Source organism: Gopherus evgoodei, chromosome 8 (assembly GCF_007399415.2).
Source record: "Gopherus evgoodei ecotype Sinaloan lineage chromosome 8, rGopEvg1_v1.p, whole genome shotgun sequence".
Classification (NCBI taxonomy): Eukaryota; Metazoa; Chordata; order Testudines; family Testudinidae; genus Gopherus; species Gopherus evgoodei.
Window position 1 is genome coordinate 89,237,198 of NC_044329.1, and position 22,949 is coordinate 89,260,146.

General features: G+C 42.8%; 1 protein-coding gene across 1 annotated transcript in view; it reads right to left on the reverse strand.

The window, feature by feature from the left end:
* ACADM (acyl-CoA dehydrogenase medium chain) overlaps window positions 1-22,022 on the reverse strand; it is a 45,427-nt gene extending 23,405 nt beyond the window's left edge. Inside the window, 7 exon segments of the mRNA XM_030572838.1 lie at window positions 631-761; window positions 4,572-4,652; window positions 4,744-4,844; window positions 8,951-9,020; window positions 9,126-9,223; window positions 14,021-14,117; window positions 21,874-22,022. Coding sequence (XP_030428698.1) covers window positions 631-761; window positions 4,572-4,652; window positions 4,744-4,844; window positions 8,951-9,020; window positions 9,126-9,223; window positions 14,021-14,117; window positions 21,874-21,897 — 602 coding nt within the window. The 5' untranslated portion in view covers window positions 21,898-22,022.
* Between the last annotated feature and the right edge of the window lie 927 nt (window positions 22,023-22,949).

Below are 22,949 nucleotides of genomic sequence, written 5' to 3' on the forward strand. Positions count from 1 at the left end.
TACAGGATATTAAACCAAGGCAGGATGAGAGAACTGTACTTTTTTTTTTTTTTTAAATGCTCTTTTCAGACTTTAAGGCAACAACATCTAGATTTGGGGATAGCTCGGAAAGTATTCTCTTTAAGACACCACACAAATGTAATTGCTTTTTATAATCATCTGTGTGGGAAGTGACAAGTGTCTTCTAGCCGTATGTGGCTAGAAGAAAGAACTATGCTCAATGACCATGTATACAATCAAAGCAGAGTAACGAATAAGACAAGTTCTTTTGAGTACTGTGTAAGTAAGTCATCCTCTGTACTTTTCCTCCTTTTAAAAATAGATAGAATTGAGTGGTTTCTAAATCATGCTGCTATCAAACACATTTTCAGAAGTTTTGTTATCTGGTGGTTTCCTTAGTAGATCTTGTGGGGCACTAAAGTGTGTATTGTTAGCTGCAAAATTCTGTAATGATATATATTGATCATGGCTCAAAATATAATGTAATGAACATGAAGATTTAGAAGAGGGATTATAAAAGAGAGCCTAATACCTATTTTAGTCAGAGGAAATTTTGTTATATATAAAACATGGTGAAGGGCTGAACATAAAATTGAAACTGTACAGCAGATTAATAAGCAGTTAATGTACCAGTTAGCTTTGCCACCATTGGTGATCCACATCTTTTGACCATTTATGACATATTCATCTCCTTTCTTCTCAGCTCTCGTTTTTATACCTGCCACATCAGAGCCTGCTCCAGGTTCTGTTACACAGTAGGCCTAAAAGGGGGGGGGAGAGGGAAAAAGGCAAGGCATTGAGTAATAAAAATCACTTCATTTAACGAAGAGGACTGTATATATTATCATCACACTGTGGAGATACCAAACTATTACTTATAATGGTTTTGATTTTTTCATCTCACTCAACGTGTTTCCACAAATGAATTCAAAGAAGCCTTACCAAAAAAGGTAGATAAACAGCAAAAGTATGTTTAATAGGTTTAAACTTCCAGAGTGACTTACTAGATATTATGGAAAATATTGACAAGGCATATTGTGCAGTTTACTTTTTGAAGTAATAGGAAAGTAGTAAGTGATGTGGGCAGCAACTCAATTTATTTTTATTTTTTAAGTCTTCCCAGTTATCTTTATATCCTTGATTCACCACAATGTAAAAATTGTTAATAATTCAGTCTGTGTATAGTAATAGTGCTTTACTGGGGGTCTGAATGGCTCTTAAAATTATCAGAATAAAAACCACTTCACTTTTAAGCTGCTAATTTGAATCCAGCCCAGGCTGTATTTTCTTTTCTCTGGTCTTCCCATCCCCCTGTACGTAAATAGGGCTTGCGCTGTTTGACTGAGCCACGTTTAATTTACATAGGAGACATAGCTGCCTTCTCTCCTGTCTGGAAGAAAGCCTCTTTCTCCCTATTTGGCCACAGACTTTAAAGCATAATATCATTATGTACCCCTATCTCCTCATATAGTGTTACATTTCACAATGATATTAATCACTAGTGTGTCATTAGCTTTCAGAGAAGACCTCCACTCTATACCATCTTAAAATACAGTAGTATTGTATATTATCATTTATTCAATTGCTTACCATTTGAGGTTCAGCCCCCATCTTTACATACACAAGTAAATACATTGCAAATGTATTTTTTGAAAAGTAAAACCAGACCAAGCATCTCTCCTGTTGGGCAGAGACGCCATGCTATCCCCTCCTGCACTTGACTTGATAGCTTTGTTTACCAAACACGTACCTTCACTGTCTGCCTGAAGACCAGGCTGGCCAGAGAATCAAATACACATTGATTTGTCTAAGGCAGTCTGTGCTTATGCATTATGTGCAAACATTTTAAGAATATAATTCTGGTGCATATTCAGAATTTTTTATACACATACACTACATACATCATGCAAAAATGTTAATCATCGGTGAGTTATTATTTTCTAATGATAATTTACATGCCATCTTTCAGATACAGATATGACAATAGTGTGTTAGGTACAGTGAGTATGTCAGGCTTGACAAGGACTACTGACAGAGTGAAGCACAGATGAGCCTCTGTGTCACAATGAGGCATGTCTTGGTTTAGCTGTTAAAGAAATGCTGTCTTTCCACCCTCCACGTATCATAGTATCAGAAACAACACTGACTGAAATGGCATTCATACTTCTTGCCAAAAAACTAACTTATGCTCTGACAATCAGTCTATCATTACAAATACACACAACAACGAGTTGTCAAGTATGTAATACATACACACACACACACACACACACCATAAACACATGGAAACATATTACTCTCACATTCCACTCTCTACATGCAAAGTTAAACAGTTTTTCCTAATAGATCCCATCAAGGACCTGGTGAAGCCTTTACAAGGACGACTATTGATAAAGATCATCAGGAAAGTGGGGCTCACATATAAACTTTAGTCTTGTCTTTTGGATACAGTACAAAGCAAATCTTGATACTAAAGATGCCAGAACATTAGGGGTGCTCTATTCTATCTAGGATCTGACAGGGTGGAAGCTCACAACAAGCCACTATGATGAATAAGAATACTAAATACATGTATTGCAAACTTGTGATAAATGAGACACCACTGATAAAGCTAAATTACTTGGATCACCAAAACTAAAATTTCCACATTTGGGATTAGGATTTGAAAAGCTACTGACTAATGCTGTCCTCTAAGTATTTAAAACAAACACCACCACACAGGGTCAAATGAGGCCAACCGAGTGACTAATTGGCTTGCTACGCTGATAAAACTTCAATAATAGATAACATAAGAATGGCCATACTTTGGGTCAGACCAAAGGCCCATCTAGCCCAGTATTCTGTCTTCCGACAGTGGCCAATGCCAGGTGCCCCTGACTTAATGAACAGAACAGGTAATCATCAAGTGATCCATTCCCATTTTCTGGCAAACAGAGGCTAGGACACCATCCCTGCCCATCCTGGCTAATAGCGATTTATGGACCTAGCCTCCATGAATTTATCTAGTTCTTTTTTGACCCGTTATAGTATTATCCTTCACAACATTCTCTGGCAAAGAATTCCACAGGTTGGCTGTGTGTTGTGTGAAGAAATACTTCCTTTTGTTTGTTTTTAAAACCTGCTGCCTATTAATTTCATTTGGTGACCCCTGGGGTTCTTGTGTTATGAGGAGTAAATAACACTTCCTTATTTACTTTCTCCACACCAGTCATGATTTTACAGACTATCATATCCCCCGCTTAGTCCTCTTCCACCCCCAGTCCTCCCCCCCCCACAAGCAGAAAAGTCCCAGTCTTATTAATCTCTCCTCATATGGCAGCCGTTCCATACCTCTAATAATTTCTGTTGCCTTTTTCTGAACCTTTTCCAAGTCCCATTACATCTTTGTTGAGATGGGGCGACCACATCTGCATGCAGTCTTTAAGATGTGGGCGTACTATGAATTTATATAGAGGTGATATGATATTTCCTGTTTTATCTATCCCTGTCTTAATGATGTCCAACATTCTGTTCACTTTTTTGACTGCCGCTGTACATGGAGTGGATTTTTTCAGAGAACTGCTCACAATGACTCCAATATATCTTTCTTGAGTGGTAACAGCTAATCCAGATCCAATCATTTATATATATATATATAGTTGGGATTATGGTTTTCCAATGTACATTACTTTGCATTTATCAACACTGAATTTCATCTGCCATTTTGCTGCCCAGTCACCCAGTTTTGAGAGATCCTTAAGTAGCTCTTCGCAGCCTGCATGGTACTGAACTATCTTGAGTAGTTTTGTCTTTTTGTTTTTTTTAAATATCTGCAAATTTTACCACCTCACTGTTTACTCCTTTTTCCAGAGCATTTATGAAAATATTGAATAGGCCTGGCCTAATAAAGACCCTTGGTGGACACCACTATTTATCTCTCTCCATTCTGAAAACTGACCATTTATTCCTACCCTTTGTTTCTTATCTTTCAATCTGGTTTCTATACTTCAACTCTAATATGATACATGTGACCCTGGACAAGGGTCATGGACACATTCTTTGTGCCTTAATTTCCACATATGAGAGAGTGTGAAGTGCTTTGAAATCTAGAGCTAAAAGTGCCAAGGGATGTTTTATGTTTATTCTGTTCTTTTGTAATGCTCTATTTTTGGCTGCTTAGTTATGCAGCCTTTATTGAAGCAGACATCTGAATCTTCACTATCTTCAAGATACAGCAGCTACTGAGAGATTATAGTACTTCAGATTGTTTTTACGCCCGTAGGTGCTGGGACATATTTTTAATTTTCTGAAACCTGCCTCAATTTTTTTTTGAACATCCACCCACCACGCCTCTTCTTGAAAGATTGAGACAATTATGTTAGGATTCCTAGATGACTATACTCCAAATAACTTCTATTTGCTAACTGAATGTGTTCCACTTACTATCCCTGATATTACAGTAAATTGTGATGTCCACTTATATTTAAGTAACTATTTGGATTAAGTACATATCCCATTACATTTTCTTCAAAAGAAAGCAAAATAAGATATCATGAACCCTGAGCATTCTACAAAGTAGTAGCTACACTTACACACATTAATGGCTCCTCAGTCATTCTCCCCAAATATTTCTTCTGCTGTTGCTCATTTCCTGCAATGATGACTGGCATTTGCTACAAGAGAAGATTTATTCTTTTAAAATAGTGAATAGCATTCTATAAACTCTAGTCAAAAATAGTAGGAAAAAACAACAACAAGACTTACTCCCAAGGAATTCCCTTCAATAGCAGTTTGGACCCCTGTACATCCATAAGCTAGTTCTTCTGTAATAAGGCATGCTTCAAAAGTGCCAAGGCCCAGTCCACCTACAGTTAAACAGTTTATTTACCAAAAATAGCTTACAGCCAAAGCATGCAACAATTCTTAATACAGATAAATTCAAGGAAATATCCAAGGGGATATGTTTTTGAAATGTCTGTATTTATCACATTTTATCCAAATAGTGAATTCCCCAGGCTTGAGAATTTAGAGTTTTGTCAAATAAGACTATTTAAAAAAATTAAAATTTCACACTCTAGGGTTTCTGTGAGCGATCTGCTCGGCAAACTACTAAAAACCGAGACAAAAGTATTTTTGTACAAACTTCTTGTTGTCAATACTCTTGCTCTCCCCCTCCATACTGGATCCTTGTGCCTCCAGATTCTAGTTGTTATCCAACCAGCCAAGAATTTTCCTGAAGTATAAGAGTTCTGAGCTGAAAAGCTGGAAGTATGGAATCCTACCCCATTCCCCTTCTGGCCCAAATTTAAGGATGTGCTCCAAATAGTCTCCAATTGGCAAATGGTCCCTCTGGGGTCAGTCCTTGGGCTGTTCTAATTTCTGCCAGAGCATAGGCCAAGACAGGCAGAGAAATTGGGGAGTAATAATCAGTTCCCTGACATTTCCCCAACTAAACCAAACAGATGCCAGCCATAGCAGAGAATCTGGCCCTAAACTGATAGGTTTCAATCTAACCTCCAGTTTCCACAGTCAGCCTGAGTAGTCCTCTAAAGCCTACAGAGGTTAGTGCCTTTTTTTGTGATTGCATGGCATTGTTACCAGACTTGAGGCCTACAACAAAATTATTTTTTCTACAGTGATCACTCTTGATTAAGTCCATATCATATTTAGCCACTGTAGTGAGATTCCTTCGAAAATATAGTAGTTAAAAAAATAATCACTGAAGTTAACTGTGTACCTTCTTCTAAATCACACTACAAAAGAAAATCTGCTAGGAAGAGATGGGGTCCTCCTGACAGGGAAGGGGAAGAACATCTCCTAGTGAGGAGAGCTTTAAACTATGTTCAAAAGGTGGCAGGTGACCAAAGCCCATAGACAGGCATAAAGAAGGCAATCTTAAAAGAAAGGCTAGGTGTTGGGGGGGGGGGAGGTAGCAGGACATGGAAAATTACAGTAAGGTCATAGGAAGGACAAGAGAGAAATCAGTGGGGAAAACTGTTCAACATCTTAGAGTTCGATATATAAATGCAAGGAGATTGGGGAATAAACAGGAAGAAGTGGAAGAGAGTTGTACATAAGTTAAATGATGACTAAACTGCCATCACAGAAACTTGGTGGGATAAGTCTCATGACTGGAATATTGGTACAGAAAGGTAAACCTTGTTCAGGAAGGACAGGAAGGGGAAAAAGGGAGGAGGTGTTGCATTATACAACAAGAATATTATATATATACACGTTCTGAGGTTGAGGAATTAGTAAGAGGCAGACCAGCTGAAAAAGTTTCTGGGTAAAGACAAAAGTAGGAAAAAAGGGTCATGGTAGGGGTCTAATATAGGCCATCACATCAGGAAGAGGAAGTGGAGAACGCATTTCTAGAATGAACAGAAATATCCAAAAACACAAGACTTACTAGTAATAGAGAACTTTAACTTCCCAGACACCTGTTGGCTTTAAGTCTTGGAATGTATTGGGGAAAATTTTTTGCTCCAGAACGTGAAGGAGGTAACCAAGCGGACAGCCATTTTAGACTTGATGGGGAATTGGTTATGAATCTGAAGAGAGAAGGCAATTTGGGTGAAAGTGATCATGAGATCATAGATTTCCTGATTCTAAGGAAAGAAAGGAGCGAGAACAGCCAAATAAATGACAATGGACTTCAACAAAGCAGACAAACTCAGGAAACTGATAGGTAAGATCTCATGGGAAGAAAATGTAAGGGATAAAGGAGTTCAGGAGAGCTGGCAGTTTCTCAAGATGACAATATTAAAGGCACTACTGCAAACTATTCTGATGCAGAGGAAAGACAGAGCCATATCAGCCTCTTAACTATTTTTCCTAGCAGGAGCTGTTCAATTACCTGAAAATCAAAAAGGAATCCTACCAGAAGTGCAAAGGATGGAAAGGGGAGTACAAAAGAACAGCACAAGTATGAAGGGACAAAATCAGAAAGACTAAGTCACAAAATAAATTACATGTAGTAAGGGACCTAAAAGGCAATAAGAGGTTCCTTAAATACAGTAAAGAAAAAAAAAGAAAGAAAAGCTTAAATCCTCTAATTAACAGAGAAGGAGAGCTAATAACTGATGACATCAAGAAGGCTAGGTGTTTAATGCCTATTTTGCTTCAGTCTTCACTAAAACTGGTCATACTTCAACACAATAAATATTAACACGAAGGGTGAAGAAAAGCCAAAACAGGTTAAAGACTGTTTGAATAAACTAGAAGTATTCAAGTCCACAGGGCCTGATGAAATTCATCCTTGGGTACTTAAAGAACTAGCTGAAGCAATCTCAAACCCAGCAGCAATCATCATTAAGAACTCAAGAGGCCTGGAAAAGGGCAAACATAGCACCTATCTTTAAAAATGAGAATGACGACCTGGGAAATAATAGACCCATCAGCCTAACTCCAAAACCTGGAAAGATACTGCAATAAAGTATTAAACAATGAATTTGAAAGCACCTATAGGACAATAGGGTTATAAAAAATAGCCTGCATGGATTTGTCAAGACCAAATCATGTCAAACCAACCTAATTTTGTCTTTGACAGGGTTACTGACTTAGTGAATGAGGGGAAGTTGTAGACATAGTATCTCTTGATTTTAGTAAAGCTTCTGACACAGTTCCACAAGACATTTTCATAGGCCAACTAGGGAAATGTTGTCTAGATGAAATTACTATAAGGTTGATGCAAAACTGGAAAGACAGACTGTATTCAAAGAGTAGTTATCAAGGGTTCACTGTCAAACTGGGAGGACATATTTAGTGAAGTCCAACAGGGGTCAGTCCTGCATCTGATACTAGTCAATAATTTCTTTAAATGACTTGAATAATGGAGGGGAGGGGAGGGAATGATTACAAAATTTGCCAATGACAGAACTAATAGAGGTTGGAAGCACTTTGGAGGCCAGAATTAGAATTCAAAAGGACATTGAAAAATTGATCTGAATCAACAGGATGAAAGTCAGTAAAGACAAGCACAAAGTAATTAGGAAGGAAAATCAAATACATAACTACAAAAATGGGGAACACTTGGCTAGTTGATAGAACTGCTAAAAGAATCTGCGGCAGGGGAAATAGCTGATCACAAACTGAATTGGAGTCAACAATGTGATGCAGCTGCGAAAAAGGCTATCATTATATTAACAGAAGTGTCGAATATAAGACATGGAAAGTAACTGCCCAGCTCAGTCTGCACTGGTTAGACCCACGTTGGAGTACTGTACAAATCATGGGTACCACACTAGGAAAGACACAGATAAACTGGAGAGAGTTCAGAGTAATGTAACAAAAATGATAAGTTTAGAAAACTTGATTTATGATGAAATAAGAAAACTGAACACATTTAGTCTAGAGAAAAAACCTGGCAGTCTTCAAATGGTTACGGACTGCTATAAAGAAGACTGATCAACTTCTCTCCACATCCACTGAAAGTAGGACAGGAAGTAATGGGCTTAATTGGCAGCAAAGGAGAACTAGGTTAGATATTAGGAAAATCTTTCTAGCTGTAAGGGTAGTTAAGCTCTTGAATAGGCTTTCAGAGGAGGTTGTGGAATCCCCATCACTGGAGGTTTTTTAAAGCAGATTGGACAAACACTTGTCACGGATGTCAAAGTTTACTTGGCCCTGCTTCAGCATAGGCGGCTGGAGTTGATGACTCCAGCTCTACATTCTGTGATTCTATGATAATGCTGTATGTTTTTTCCAGTAGAAGCCCCCAGCCTCTAGTATGTTAGTGAACACTGTTGTATTCGTGTATTTTAACTTTTAAGATCTAGGGGTTTTTAATCATGCACAGAACAAGTCAGCCTGCCTATTGACTATACCTGTTACTACTTTACGTCTTCAAATTCGGAGTAGTTTACTTAGTACCAACCACATAACATTACCTTAAAAAAAACACCAGGGGGTCCTCTGTAGCATCATTCTTCATTTCTTTTATTTTATAAGCTTAAAAAAGTTAGTTACTCACCACAACTTTCTGGTATGTGTGAATTCATCAGACCAAGTTCCCATGCACGTTTTATAAGGGGAACAGGATACTGAAAAGAAAGTATTTTCACTCTCAGTCATTCAGTTAATTTCTGCAGAACTGGAAAATGTTGAATATCCACACCTATTTTCCCACAAAAATATGGCTAGCCTACCTCTCCAGTTTTGTCATACTGTGCAGCAACAGGGATGATTTCCTCTCTAGCAAATTTACGAGCAGTAGCTTGAAACTCTTTCTGTTCATCACTGAGCTCTAGAAAATAAACCATTTTAGTCACAAATTCTACACTTCAGTTAGTCTTACTGCTTGTTAGAACTACTGATCTACTCCAGTGTTCCTTCTAATTCATTCCATGTGCGGAATGAATATTGTTATGTGCACAATATGGAGCATATTCAGAGTGTGGGAGGGAACTCAGGGCTAGGGCTGAGGGTTGGGGTGCAGGGACTCCAGGGCTGAGGCTGCAGGATAGGTGCCCCTTCCCCAGCCGTGCCTGGGGGCACGCCGCAGCAGAGTTGGGGCTGGCAAGTCCCCAGGCAGGTTCCTTGAGCACCAGCACAGTGCTAAATAGGCTGCTGTGCAGCTTACAGGGAACCTAGATCTGCTCCCACCTGAAGGGCAGGGAAAAAAGAAAAAGAAAAGCTATTCTCAATTGTCAAAAAGGCTCAGTCTTCATCTATCTAAGAGCATAACACTCTACACTTTTCACCTAACAACATGTCCAATGCACTTATTTATTGATACAGTGATTTGCAGAACAGGCAACTCATCACCACCTGCCCTTAGTGTGAGGAAATCTTATTAGTTTCCATGTCAAGATCACCACTCTGCTTAACACAGATAGATTTACAGTAAAAACAAGAATAAGTTTAGTATCAAAGAACAGAGATTCAAATGAAAGCCAGTAAGAATATTGTAAACAAACAACTACATACAAAACAAAATCCTAACATGCTTTCTGGAGCCTAAACTTAACTCACAAGACATACCTGTGTTTCCTAAAGGACAGCATACCCCAAATTCCTTTCCCAGCATTTTCAACTAGTATGGCTCAGACCAGTGGTCTCCAACCTTTTTATGCACAAGATCACTTTTTGAATTTAAGTGCAACCCAGGATTTATTCCGCCCCTTTTCCGAAGTCCCACCCCACACACTCCATCCTGCCCTCGCTTCATCACTCTCTTTCCCCCACCCTCACTCACTTTCACCAGGCTGGGGCAGGTTTTGGGGTTCTGGAGAGTGCAGGCTCTGGGCTGAGACCAAGGGGTTTGGAGCATGGGAGGGGGTTCTGAGCTGTGGGCTGGGGCAGAGTGTCAGGGTGCAGTAGGGGGTATAGGGTGCAGGCTACGGGAGGTGACTCAGGGTTGGGTTGGTGTAGGCTTCTGCTGGGCGGCACTTCCCTCAGGAAGCTCCTGGTTGGCGGTGCAGCCGGGTTAAGGTAGGCTCCCTGCCTGCCCTAGCCCCGCACTGCTCCCTGAAGGGGCCGACATGCCCCAGCCTGGCCCCTGGGGATGACGAACGTGGCTCCACGCATTGCCCCTCTCTGCAGGCACCACTCCACAGCTCCCATTGGCCACAGTTCCCCATTTTCAGCCAATGGGAGCTGCAGGGGTGGTGCTTGCAGACAGAAGCAATGCACAGAGACCCCTCCCCACGGGGACATGCTGCACTGGCCACTTCTGGGAGCCGCGTGGAGCAGGCAGGAAGCCTGCCTTAGCGGAAGCCCCGCTTCACCACACAGCTGGACTTTTAGCAACCAGAGATTGTGATCAACTGGGAGAGAGTCCAGGATTGACCAGTCGATCGCAATCGACCGGTTGATGACCACTGGCTTAGACCCTCCTTTTGTAAGATCAGCTTTTCTTCCCAGACTGAAGGATGAAATCTAATCTCCTTTCTACTTCTTTTATGCCGTTACAGAATATGGTCCTTTAGCCCAGAAGGTCCCCTCTTCAGAGGCTTATCTTGGGGTTACTGTGTCTTTGTAAATCTCACGCCTGCATCTGGCCCAGACAGCAAACATAGCCTGTCTCCAAGTATGTCCATTGTTTTTTATGCTGATTGAATTGGCCCAGAGGCATACAATACACAGTAGACAAGCAGAAAGATAAGTGTTTACTACCCACTTTCTGCCTAGAATCTGTTTATCACCTTCAAGTGATCTGTCTTAACTTACATAATTTTCAATATACACAGAACACATTATCTTCACATACATTTCATAATGGCTATGATGACCAGTGTGAAATATGCTTTCAGCAAAGATTTTACATAACTCCTTTTGGAGAACCCAAGGGACCTATAATCCTATATACTGTGGTGCCCTCTGTCAGTTGGCACCAAGAGGTTTCTGAGTCACAGTGGAGGAGACATTAAAAAAAATAGTTTATAATCAAAATGAATAAGGAACACTGTACTGACTGGAATAGAGAAGGGGGATGAGGAAAGTGAGGGCTTAGTGGATTCCTGATCACTAGTTCCAAGGTTTCTGACATATTTCACAGAATACAGGGCCTTGTCTTTAAGCAACAGTCTGCTACACAGAAGATACAGACGTTCCAGGCATCTTTTCTTTGGCGCTTGCTCAACCAATTACTAAATAGTTATTGCAATTGCATCTACACAATCAAATCAAGTGTATTAGTCCAAATATCTTCAACATTTAATACCAGACAGAAAAACATTGTGCAAGTCCACAAGGGGCAGGCTTGCCAATGGATAAAGCCTGCAAGTATGTGGCCTACGTTTTCTAACTGACAATAGCAGCAAAGTGGGGAGTCACAAAGGAGCTACTTCTAGTCATTAGCAGCACATGTGATCACTCCACAGCTGAAGCAATTGAACTTTACCCAAAGATAACATGGAAAGTCAAAACCTGGGGACTGGAGTGTTGGATATCTCATGATATACGCACTGGCTATGTTTGAAGTTTGTCCTTGCCACCTAGTATGTGTCCTGAGGGTGATATTGAATTTCCTCAGGAGAATTGTCCAAATGGGATGCCATGGGCTAAGACACTGTTTCAAGGGATTAAATACATCTTTAAACAAGGGTAAATATGGCATGTCTTGCACCTTAAGGAGTAAATTCTGCAAGGCAACTTGTTGGCTGATGTTAGATAGAACCGGCAGCAAGGACAGGATGAGCAGTCTCATAGTACCTGTTATTACACCTATGGTTTCATTCTGTTGAGTGTCTATTAGTCCTGTGTGAAAAGAGCTGAGCCACATTGGGAGCAATATCCTGCTACAGAATAGCTCAAGCAAACCCAGAATTTTTTTAGTGGGGTATAATGCAGTTATGTTCTCATCATATACTCCCTATATGCCCTGATTTGGCAGGGGAAATCAAAGCTGCAACTATCAGGCCAAGTCTTTCAGACCCCAACATGGACCGTCGAGCTTTCTCAGAGAATCAAATACTGAACAGTCACAGTTCAGCTTAATGTTAACAATGCAGCAGAAATCCGGTATTTTCAAAGCTGTATATCTCATACGCTTCCAAATATCTAGCTACCGCCTCTCCAATTACGACACTTCAGTTATAATTATGTGCTCATATCAGGATGAACTCATACACCTGCTAAATTATTTGAATTTATTATGTCATTAGACTACAACATATCATAACCACTGGACAGACAGTAAGTTGAAAAGTTAAGATGGTTATACTGTTACAGGAAGCACTTGTGGAGTCGCCTTCATCTCAAGTTAAGGGATGCCTCTATTTAAAGAGTTCATATAAACTTGACGTATGACACTTTAAAGAGAGAAACTATGGGCCCAAAACATTGTCAGGAGGACAAAACCATTACTATATCTTTCTCATTACTAATGAAAAACTACACATAAACAGATGAAAGAATCACACTTCTGTATGTGGTTACAATTACAAAAAGCAACCTGAGCAGACTTTTGAAAATCTAAATTGTTATAACTTAAGTTACATCTAAACCATATTCTTTCAAATATAACAGTTTTCATGCTCCTTTAAGACTATTTGTATTTCAAAAGAAAGCCATTTGAGTTAGTTATTCAAGGACAGAAAGATTCCACCACTGAAGAATTCCAAAAGAAGTTGAGTTTTGTTTTGTTTTTTAAATCCAACTCTACACACACACACACACACACACACACACACACACACACACACACACACACACACACGGGTTTTCTGACCTGACCAAGAAAGGAATTTTGGCTCTGTGACAAAGTTCCTCCTCTACCTTAGTGGGTCCTGCGCTTATTGGCAGATTTGCTCACCTCAGTGATCTTCCCCACAGTCTGGCTCAACTCCTTCTGTGTCTGATCAGGAGTTGGGAGGAACCCGGGCCCACTCTCTACTCCGGGTTCCAACCCAGGCCCTGTGGATTGCAGCTGTCTATAGTGCCTCCTGTAACAGCTGCATGACAGCTACAACTCCCTGCACTACTTCCCCAAGGCCTCCTCCAAACACCTTCTTTATCCTCACCACAGGATCTTCCTCCTGGTGTCTGATAACGCTTGTACTCCTTAATCCTCCAGCAGCACACCCTCTCACTCTCAGCTCCTTGTGCCTCTTGCTCCCAGCTCCTCACATGCACTTCCTCTCCTCTGGCTCCTCCTCGCCTGACTGGAGTGAGCTCCTTTTTAAACCCAGGTGCCCTGATTAGCCTGCCTTGATTGGCTGCAGGTGATCTAATCAACCTGTATCTTAACTGGTTCTAGCAGGTTCCTGATTACTTTAGTGCAGCCCTTGCTCTGGTCATTCAGGGAACAGAAAACTACTCACCCAGTGACCAGTATATTTGCTCTCTACCAGATTCCTGTACCCCACTGGCCTGAGTCTGTCACAGCTCTTAAATATTTTTTAAAAGAAAGAGAATAATCAATAAAAATAGGGCTTTTGTATGGAAGTGTTTTCTCAACCTGAACTACAGGATCACTCTGCTTTGCAATAATATGGAACACACTCTTGAGCTATTAAAGGACAGTTACTTTCTCCAGAATGTAACAAATTTTAGATATAAACTGCTGAGCAACATTGCATCAGACCCACAGAGTACTTACCAAAACTAAAGCCAGCTCCAGATTTAATGTGATGAGACGCTTCAGCAGCTTGGCTAGATTGTGACCTCCAGCTACACTGAGCAATGCTTCGAAGAACCTGTTTAAAATAAAGGAATATGAAATTTAACATGCTCACAAGGCAAAGCTTCTTGGAGCCTTAAGAACTACTGAATTGGTTTATAACACATTAAAATTTAAATACAGACATACATTCATCTTTCTAAGCAAATACTGCATCCAGTGTTGCAAAATAATTACAAGTGTTTTTAAAAGTTTCGGCTATTTTAGGTCCTGATCCTGACAAGTGTAGCACGTGGGCAGACTGCTTGTCTGCATGGAAACCAAGACTTCAGCGGAGCTGCATGTGGGTTCAGCAGTCCAACTATGCACTACATGTTGCAGTACTGGGGCCTTGAAAAGGTGGTGGTGGGAGTGCAATATAAGCATTTTTTCCTCCTGTTTTAAATTAAGCTTTTACATGTATTTACAACCTTAATGCCAGTTTAATAACATTCTGCCTAGAAATCAGCATTTACCAGAATATATTGTTTGGAAAATCTCAATCTGAGAAATTCATGAAGCATGCATTATTTTCTGTTTGCTTTTTTTGTAAGGAATTACTGCCCCAGATGGCTAGTGATCTATGGTCACTTTGCTCCAGAAATTCATGACTCAGCAGTAAATATGTAGTTTATATTCCTCTCTAAAGTTGATCATTGACTTTTCCCCTTCCATTTTACTTCTGTGCTTCTTGCGTTCTTTGCTTCTTAAGTGGTGGCAGGTATACTGTTTATTATATCTTAAGGCATGCTGTGAAGAGAAGTACAGTGCTTAACCAACACAAGATTCCACTATGCAATTTCTGCTTAAGACTGATGAGATAGAGCCAACATTTCCCCAAAGAAAAAAAAAATTACGCAGATTTTTCAGGGGGGTTCTTTTTTTGGAGGGAGCCGGGGGTGAAGAGGGGAGAGCAGCAGTTAACTGGATCAAATGAAGCATGCACAGTGTAAATCAATTTGGTAAGTCCAGCAAAGTAAGTATGAGCTGGTCCTCAAACTGGTAATTTAGTGTTCAGACTTTGTGTAAAAGTCAACTGCATGAGACTTTTAAGAGCACACTTTGCAAACAGTATTAAACCCACTGATCATTCCCTTGAGAATACAGTTACATATGTGTCATGAACATACAGCTAAGGGTAGCATAAAATCCCTCCTTTACCAGTACAGGGTTAAGAAGCTCAAATAATCTGGTGTTCACCTGACCAAACGGACCAATAAAGGCAGAAGATACTTTCAAATCTGTGGGGGAAGGTTTCTGCTTGGTGCTGTTCTCTCTGAGGCTACGTCCAGACTACCCGCCGTATCGGTGGGTTAAAATCGATTGCTCGGGGATCGATATCGCGTCTCATCTAGACGCGATATATCAATCCCCGAGCGCGCTTATATCGATTCCGGAACACCATCAACCCCAACAGAGTTGCGGAATCGACAGGGAGAGCCGCAAACATCGATCTCGCGCGGTGAGGACGGGCGAGTAATCCGATCTTAGATATTCGACTTCAGCTACGTTATTCACGTAGCTGAAGTTGCGTATCTAAGATCGATTTCCCCCCGTAGTGTGGACCAGCCCTGAGACAAAGAGAGCAAGTAATTCAGCTCTTACAGAAATCATACTATTTCTGTAATATTAGATGTCAGTAATAGCAAGGAAATGCGTTAGAATATCTTTTGTTTTAGCTTGTGAATTTTCCCTATGCTAAGAGGGAGGTTTATTCCCTGTTTTTGTTTTTGTTTTTTTAATTTTAAAGTTTTGCCTATAGGGGAACCCTCTGTGTTTTAAAGCTTATTACCCTGTAAAATTGTGTTCCATCCTGATTTTACAGAGGTGCTTCTTTTATTTTTTTCCTTTATAATAAAGTTCTGTTTTTAAGAATCTGATTGGTTTTTTAGTGTCCTAGAAACCCAAGGGTCTGATCTGTGCTCACTTTGGTTACTTATTTAGTTGGTATATTATTCTCAAGTCTCCCCAGAAGAGGGGGTGAAGGGGCTTGGGGGGATATTTTGGGGAAACAGGAACTCCAAGTGGTCCATTTCCTGAATCTCTGTCTAACTCACTTGGTGGTGGCAGCAATGCATCCCAGGGCAAGGTATTTGTGTCTTGGGAAACTTTTTAACCTAAGCTGGTGGAATATAAGATTAGGAGGTCTTTCATTCGGGTCCCCACATCTGTACCTCAGAGTGGGGAGGGAACCCTGACAATATGGAACAACAAATTTGACCAAATGTAAGTTACTTTCAGCACAGCATTTCACCTTCCAAAGAGGTCTCTCCCTTCACTGATTTCTAAGATAAGATATCATAGTGTTTCAATAAATGACATAGTAATAACAAGTCATCTTTAAAGACTATATAATACCATAATTAGACACTTTCTTAGTAGCAAAGATTTTGTTTTGGCTAAAAGGTCTATCATTCTCTTGATAAGTATAGAAGATAACACATGATCTGATAGATGCCTGAAAACAGCATAACAGGCACATAGTATGCAGCATTAAAATGTTTGATTCATCAAACTAATGCAGAAAACACTACAATAAAGTCATTGGATACTATGGCAAACAATTGTCAAATGTCAGAAAGGAAGAAAGCAGATTGCTCGTTTGATGGAAGAAGAAACATGGTGGGACACAAAATTAGATTAACAATCAGACTGAAGATACAAAAAAAAAATTCCACTGGATCAAATTTTCTATAAAATCTGCCTCCCAAAACCTACAAGTTAAAATAAAATTGGTAGCTAGAGAGCAATTAAGAGTTATACACAAGGAAAAATTCTTTTCTGAAGTTTTTTTAAACTAGATGGACAGTTTTGAAGGTAAGTAGATACAGAAAGACAACTTCAGATGGCAAGAGAAGAAAAGCAAACTATAGTATACTTGAATGTTGCATAATCATCTTGAATTGGTAAGTAAGCAAGTTATTAATAGTTCCCTAATTCATTCCTCTGTAAGAAATTATTTGATTACATACGTTATAAGTCCTCACTCTAAGTAGGCAGTTATGAATTACTGGAGACTTTATCTTTTGGATAGTGTATTCAGTTAAAATGTGAGTTTATTACTTCACAAACAATCATGGAAAATTTTATTGAAAAACAATACTCTCTTATATTTCTGTCTGTATGCCAAATGACTGCTATGATTATTGATACAACATATAGAACCATGCAAAATTGTCTAAAAATGTCTAAGTGACAGATCTGAAACACGTTAGGGACTTGGATCCTTCAACTTTTCTTGATTTCAATGTCACTGACTAAGACAGTAAACTTCATTATATCAGGACAGCTGTTTTTGGAAAGGCTTCTTCTAATTTTCATCTTGCCAAGAGTTTGTAACCATTTTTTTGGATGCAGTCCTTGCGGCAGTCACTTATGCCTTAGGGGATCTAATGGCTTTGTTTAGGCTAGAAAAGGGATTAACTTCGAGTTGGTCTTAGATCTTACCTAGGCAATAACTCAACCTGCTAAAATCACGCTAAACACACTACCCTGCAGCGACACAAGGAAAAGCAGTTAACTTTAGTTTAGATTTACCAAAACTATCTTAGCTAAGCCCACCCTATACTCACCCCTTTTCCTAATCAAGACAAAGCTGAGTAGTGGAGTACTACAATGAATTTTATATAGAGGAATACCTTACGTCAACCAAGGGTATGTCTACACAACAACGTAAGCCCAGGCTCAGACTTCAGGTTGCTTCCAATCCCCTATTCCACCTACATACAAATCTCTCAGATGTAGACTCGGACCAAAACTTCTGGGACCAGGGAGGCGAGGGAAGAAGAGCAAACGATGGGCATGAGTCCCACGAGTGGCCTTAGTGCAGTCAGGAAACCCCATTCTCTCCAAGCCAGCAATTAGTTCAGGAATATTTTGATGCCTACCACCTTGCAGTAAACCAGGTGCCTCATTAACCTCCACCACTTTACTCATAGTCGACTTTCCAACATCAAACTGGTTGGCAACAGACCTGAGGCAGTATGGGGCAGCCAGATTCCAGACAGTTATAGCAACGTGCTATGGCAAGAGCTCCCTCATGCAGATGTCCTTACACCAGAGGGTCAGGGCAAGCTGCTCAAAAAGCTCCAGAAATGTAGCTTTCTTCATCTGAAAGTTCTGAACCCACTGCTGGTCATCCCAGATCTGCATGATGATGTGATCCCACCAGTCTGTGCTTGTGGCCCTACACCAGAAGCATGGTCTATGTAAGGAGCATAAGCAGCTATGCTTAGTGTACTGAGCAGTAACAGCTAATGCGAGTCTGCCATCCCAGCATACTCTTCCTCTTCTGCCTCCTTCTGCTCCATCATAAAATCTGTCACGTCTTTGGTGGGTCAGAAAATGCCACCAAAATGTCCACCAGCACCTCTTAGATGCTCCACCCTCTTCCTAACAAAAAGAGTAAAAGCGCATGTACTTGAAGTACTTGAAAAGTGGTCTCCTTCATGTTGCGAGGCAAGATATATTGATGGGCTGTTCAAATTTCCTGTAATGTGCAGGGTGGGCTGTAAAGTTTTCCCACAATGCACCACACACAAAGGGTTAGAGTGGCCACATTTTGGGAGGGCACTAGAGAGTCTGAAATATCATTGGTTTGACTCAGGTCTGTGAGTTGCAGAGTGGATGCTGGAGTCCAAGGTTTGAGCCCTGGCTAAAAAATTGTTAATGTGGGGTTAAGAATGACTATAGATGCTCAAGCCCCAGGTTCTCTATACAGGTTAGCTGACTCAAGTCCCACTAATCCTGGGTTTACATCGCAGCATAGACATACCCCTAGAAGCTGAAGCAGAATTGGCAGGTATCTTATTATGGGGCACCACGTGCTGCAAGTACAGGACATCAGCTTTCCATGATCCGCATTTGTTGCCTGTTAGCTTTGAGGTGAACTTTAAGATGTTAGGTTTGATCTGTAAAACACTAAATGGCATGGGACTTTTCTTCCTGCATGACACTGCCACAGCCACAGCCAGCAGAGGTGGTCAAGTTGGTATAAAAGAGAGTTGCGGCCAAGAGGGGAACTCATCTACAGAACTTGTTTACCTTGCTAACCCAGAATACCTACATTTCTTGATCACTGTAGTCAGCTGCAAGAACCATCTATTTACCTAGCATTTCAGAGTGGCAGGGCTATAATAAAGTCTGGTATTTGTGGTTAACAGGGTATTTTGACTCATTTTTGGAGTAACTATTTTCTGGCTTGAGGTTGGTAGGTAGCTGCTAGTTCAAGTACAATTTATTTTCTTGTACAGAACTGTATTTTTTACTTTCTACAGAAAGTGATTAGGACCTAGCATAAATTATTTTACAGCAGTATGACTCAAATTAAAATATATAATTAGAGATGTATATTTAAGGAGATACCTCCTTGTCAGATATTTTCAAAAATCCAAAGCTTTGTTCTCTTATTAGTGATCACTTCTGTTCAGTCTGAAGCAGAAGTTATGCTTATTCATTATTTTTTCCTCCATGAATTTAGTCTCTTGGACTCCTGTTGGTGGGGAAATGCTAGAGAAGAGCCCCCAGGTTGTGTAACACATGCTGGTAAACAATGAGCAAAAAGACAGAGAAACAGCATTTTAGAAGTTTAACACCTGAACTGTTCAAGCATTAATCTGTCTCAGAACACTGAAACACAGAACAGGGAAAGGACGCCAGAGGTCTGTATTTCTTTACTCTCTGAGGGCTTGTCTACATCAGAAAGTTGCAGCGCTGGTGAGGGAGTTACAGCGCTGCAACTTTGAAGGTGTACACATCTGCAGGGCATCACCAGCGCTGCAACTCCCTGTTTGCAGCGCTGGCCATACTCCCGTTTTGTCTCGGGTGTAGAGGATCCAGCGCTGGTGATCCAGTGCTGGTAATCCAATGTAGACACTTACCAGCGCTTTTCTTGACCTCCGTGGAAGGAGGAAGCCTCTGGTAATCAAGCTGGTCTCCTTCCCTGGCTTGCTCTCGCGTTCCCGGAACCCCGAGCAAGCAGGTCTCCTTCCCTGCGGTTTGCAGGGTGGTTCGGGGAACGCGAGAGCAAACCGCGGCGAAGCTGGTCTCCTTTCCCGGTTTGCTCTCTCGTTCCCGGAACCCCGAGCAAGCAGGTCTCCTTCCCTGCGGTTTGCAGGGTGGTTCGGGGAACGCGAGAGCAAACCGCGGCGAAGCTGGTCTCCTTTCCCGGTTTGCTCTCTCGTTCCCGGAACCCCGAGCAAGCAAGTCTCCTTCCCTGCGGTTTGCAGGGTGGTTCGGGGAACGCGAGAGCAAACCGCGGCGAAGCTGGTCTCCTTTTCCGGTTTGCTCTCTCGTTCCCCGAACCCCCGAGCAAGCAGGTCTCCTTCCCTGCGGTTTGCAGGGTGGTTCGGAGAACGCGAGAGCAAACCGCGGCGAAGCTGGTCTCCTTTCCCGGTTTGCTCTCGCGTTCCCCGAACCCCCCTTGAAGCCGCCCAACAGCGCTGCAGTGTGGCCACATCTAACACCACTTGCAGCGCTGGTTGCTGTAAGTGTGGCCACTCTGCAGCGCTGGCCCTATACAGCTGTACTAATACAGCTGTAACAACCAGCGCTGCAAAATTTTAGATGTAGACATGGCCATAGACTCATAGGTCAGAAGGGACCAATATGATCATCTAGTCTGACCTCCTGCACAAGGCAGGCCACAGAACCCTACCCATCCACTTTTATACAACCCCTAATCCAGGACTGAGTTATTGAAATCCTCAAAACTGGTTTGAAGACCTCAAACTGCAGAGAATCCACCAGCAAGCGACCCGTGCCCCAGCTGCAGAGGAAGGCGAAAAACCTCCAGGGCCCCTAAACCTCTCCAGTGCACCTGCTCCATAGGGCTTAGCTTTAGAAAACATTGTCATTTCTAAAAGCCACACTCCAGAGAAGAGCAAGAGGCCAGTTGACTGAAACCTTCTTGCAGAACTGATTAGAGCCAAGAGTAGAGGGGGAGAAGAATGACTTGGTCAAACAGCAGTGTACGTTCTATCAGGATGGCGCACAAATACACACACACAGCCTAAGCCTCAGCTCTGTCCTGTCTCCCCACACTCAGTGACTAATGATTCAATGAACTCCAGCATCTTCCACATTCCTCTCCACAGTTTTCCCCCTATATAGCCAGGACCTCAGCATCTCCTTTGCCTTGCCTTCCATCCCCCAACATGAGCCTTCCCTTGCCTGAACCTGACCATTCATTCAGCCCTGGTGGCTCTCCTACTTCAAGGTGTGGCCTCCCACCCCTCCCTGCCCCTGGTGTCACTCCAGCCCCCGCCTCGGCCCCAGAATCTTTTCCTCCCCCCTCCATTTCCTTCGATCCTAGGCTCTCATCACCGCCATCTGTACCCCCATGTGAGCCACAACATACATCTGCAGGGGCGGAGCTTCCACTTCAGGCTCTGACTCTGGCACCTTCCCTCAGAACCGATCACAGTGTGCGCATGCCTGAGCCTCAGGCGCTCCCCAGTGACCCCCATTTCCTGAGCCGCAATATAGCTCCCCTCAACGACCGCTTCTCCCGCGGCAGGGGAGACCCGCGTCCCCCCCAGGGCCACCCGCCTCTTCTCCTGCGGCCGGGGTGACCCACGTCCCCACCCAGCTTCTCCTGCGGCCGGGGTGACCCACGTCCCCACCCAGCTTCTCCCGCGGCCGGAGTCACCCGTGTCCCCCCCTTCTCCCGCGGCCGGGGTGACACATGTCCCTCCCGGGACCGTCCCGCTGCCGGGGCCCGCACTGCCCCAGTCCCACCTCCCCACCGCCAGGCCTGTTTCTCCTTCCCCGCCAGGTGAATTCCTCCTCCTCACCCGGGTGACCCTCAGCGCGGACATCTTGAGGGGCTCCGCCGAGCACTAGCCGACCCCGCCGGCAGCAGGCGAGTAGCAGTGTCCGCTGGGCCCCGCCTCCCGACGCACACCGAGGGCGCCAGCCAGCTTCTGGGCGGGGCTGAGAGAATGGGCCAGTTGAACAGCTCGGGGGCGGGCTGGGTTTGGGGTCGGGTCCGGGTCAGGGTCCGGGCTCGGAGTTCCGCGTTCAGCTTGCACCCGAGAGCCTGGGGGCCCGCCAGGGAGGACTCACCCTGGGGCCTGGGCGCGGAGAAAGGCAGTGTCCCGAGAGCGGTGCTGGGCAGAGGGGGGAAGAGGAGCCTGGGGTGAGAGGGTCAGGCTTGGGTGGGCAGGGATTTGGTTCGGGAGGGGCTTACTTTTTCGGGGGGGGGGTCTGAGCGCCCCCCCCCCGCATGTTAGCTCTGCCTGTGTTGAGTGAGGAGCTTAGAACAGGAACGCTTCGGAGCATGCACTCACTGCATGACTGCTTGGGGTGCGAAGCTGAGAACGGGTACGCTCAACACGCACACCTCAGACTCTCCTGAACTGGAGAGTGGCGAAGGGAACACCTGACTGGAGCAGTTCACACATCTCACAGCCATTGGTTCAGGCTGTATTCATCTCCATTGAGTATTCTCTTTCAGAGATGAAGCTCAGCCCTGTTGTTGAACTGATCCTTGCTGCTGTCAAGTTGCCCTGTGTATGGCTTCATAAGCCATTGCATTAAGGGGTAGGTCAGGTGATATCTCCCAGGATCACAAAGTGCATTTTGACTTCCCTTGCGGTGATCTTCTGGTTGGGGAAAGAAAGTCCCTGCTTGCAGTTTCCTGAACAGGCCAGTGTTCTGAAAGATGTGTGCATCATGCACCTTTCCAGACCAGCCTGCGTTAATGCCAGTGAAATGTCCACTGTGATCCACATGCTCCTGGAGAACCATTGAGAAATACCCCTTGCAATTAATGTACTTGGTGGCCAGGTGGTCTCGTGCCAGCATTGAAATATGCGTGCCATCTGTTGCCCCTCCACAGTTAGGGAAGTCCCTTTGTGCAAAGCCATCT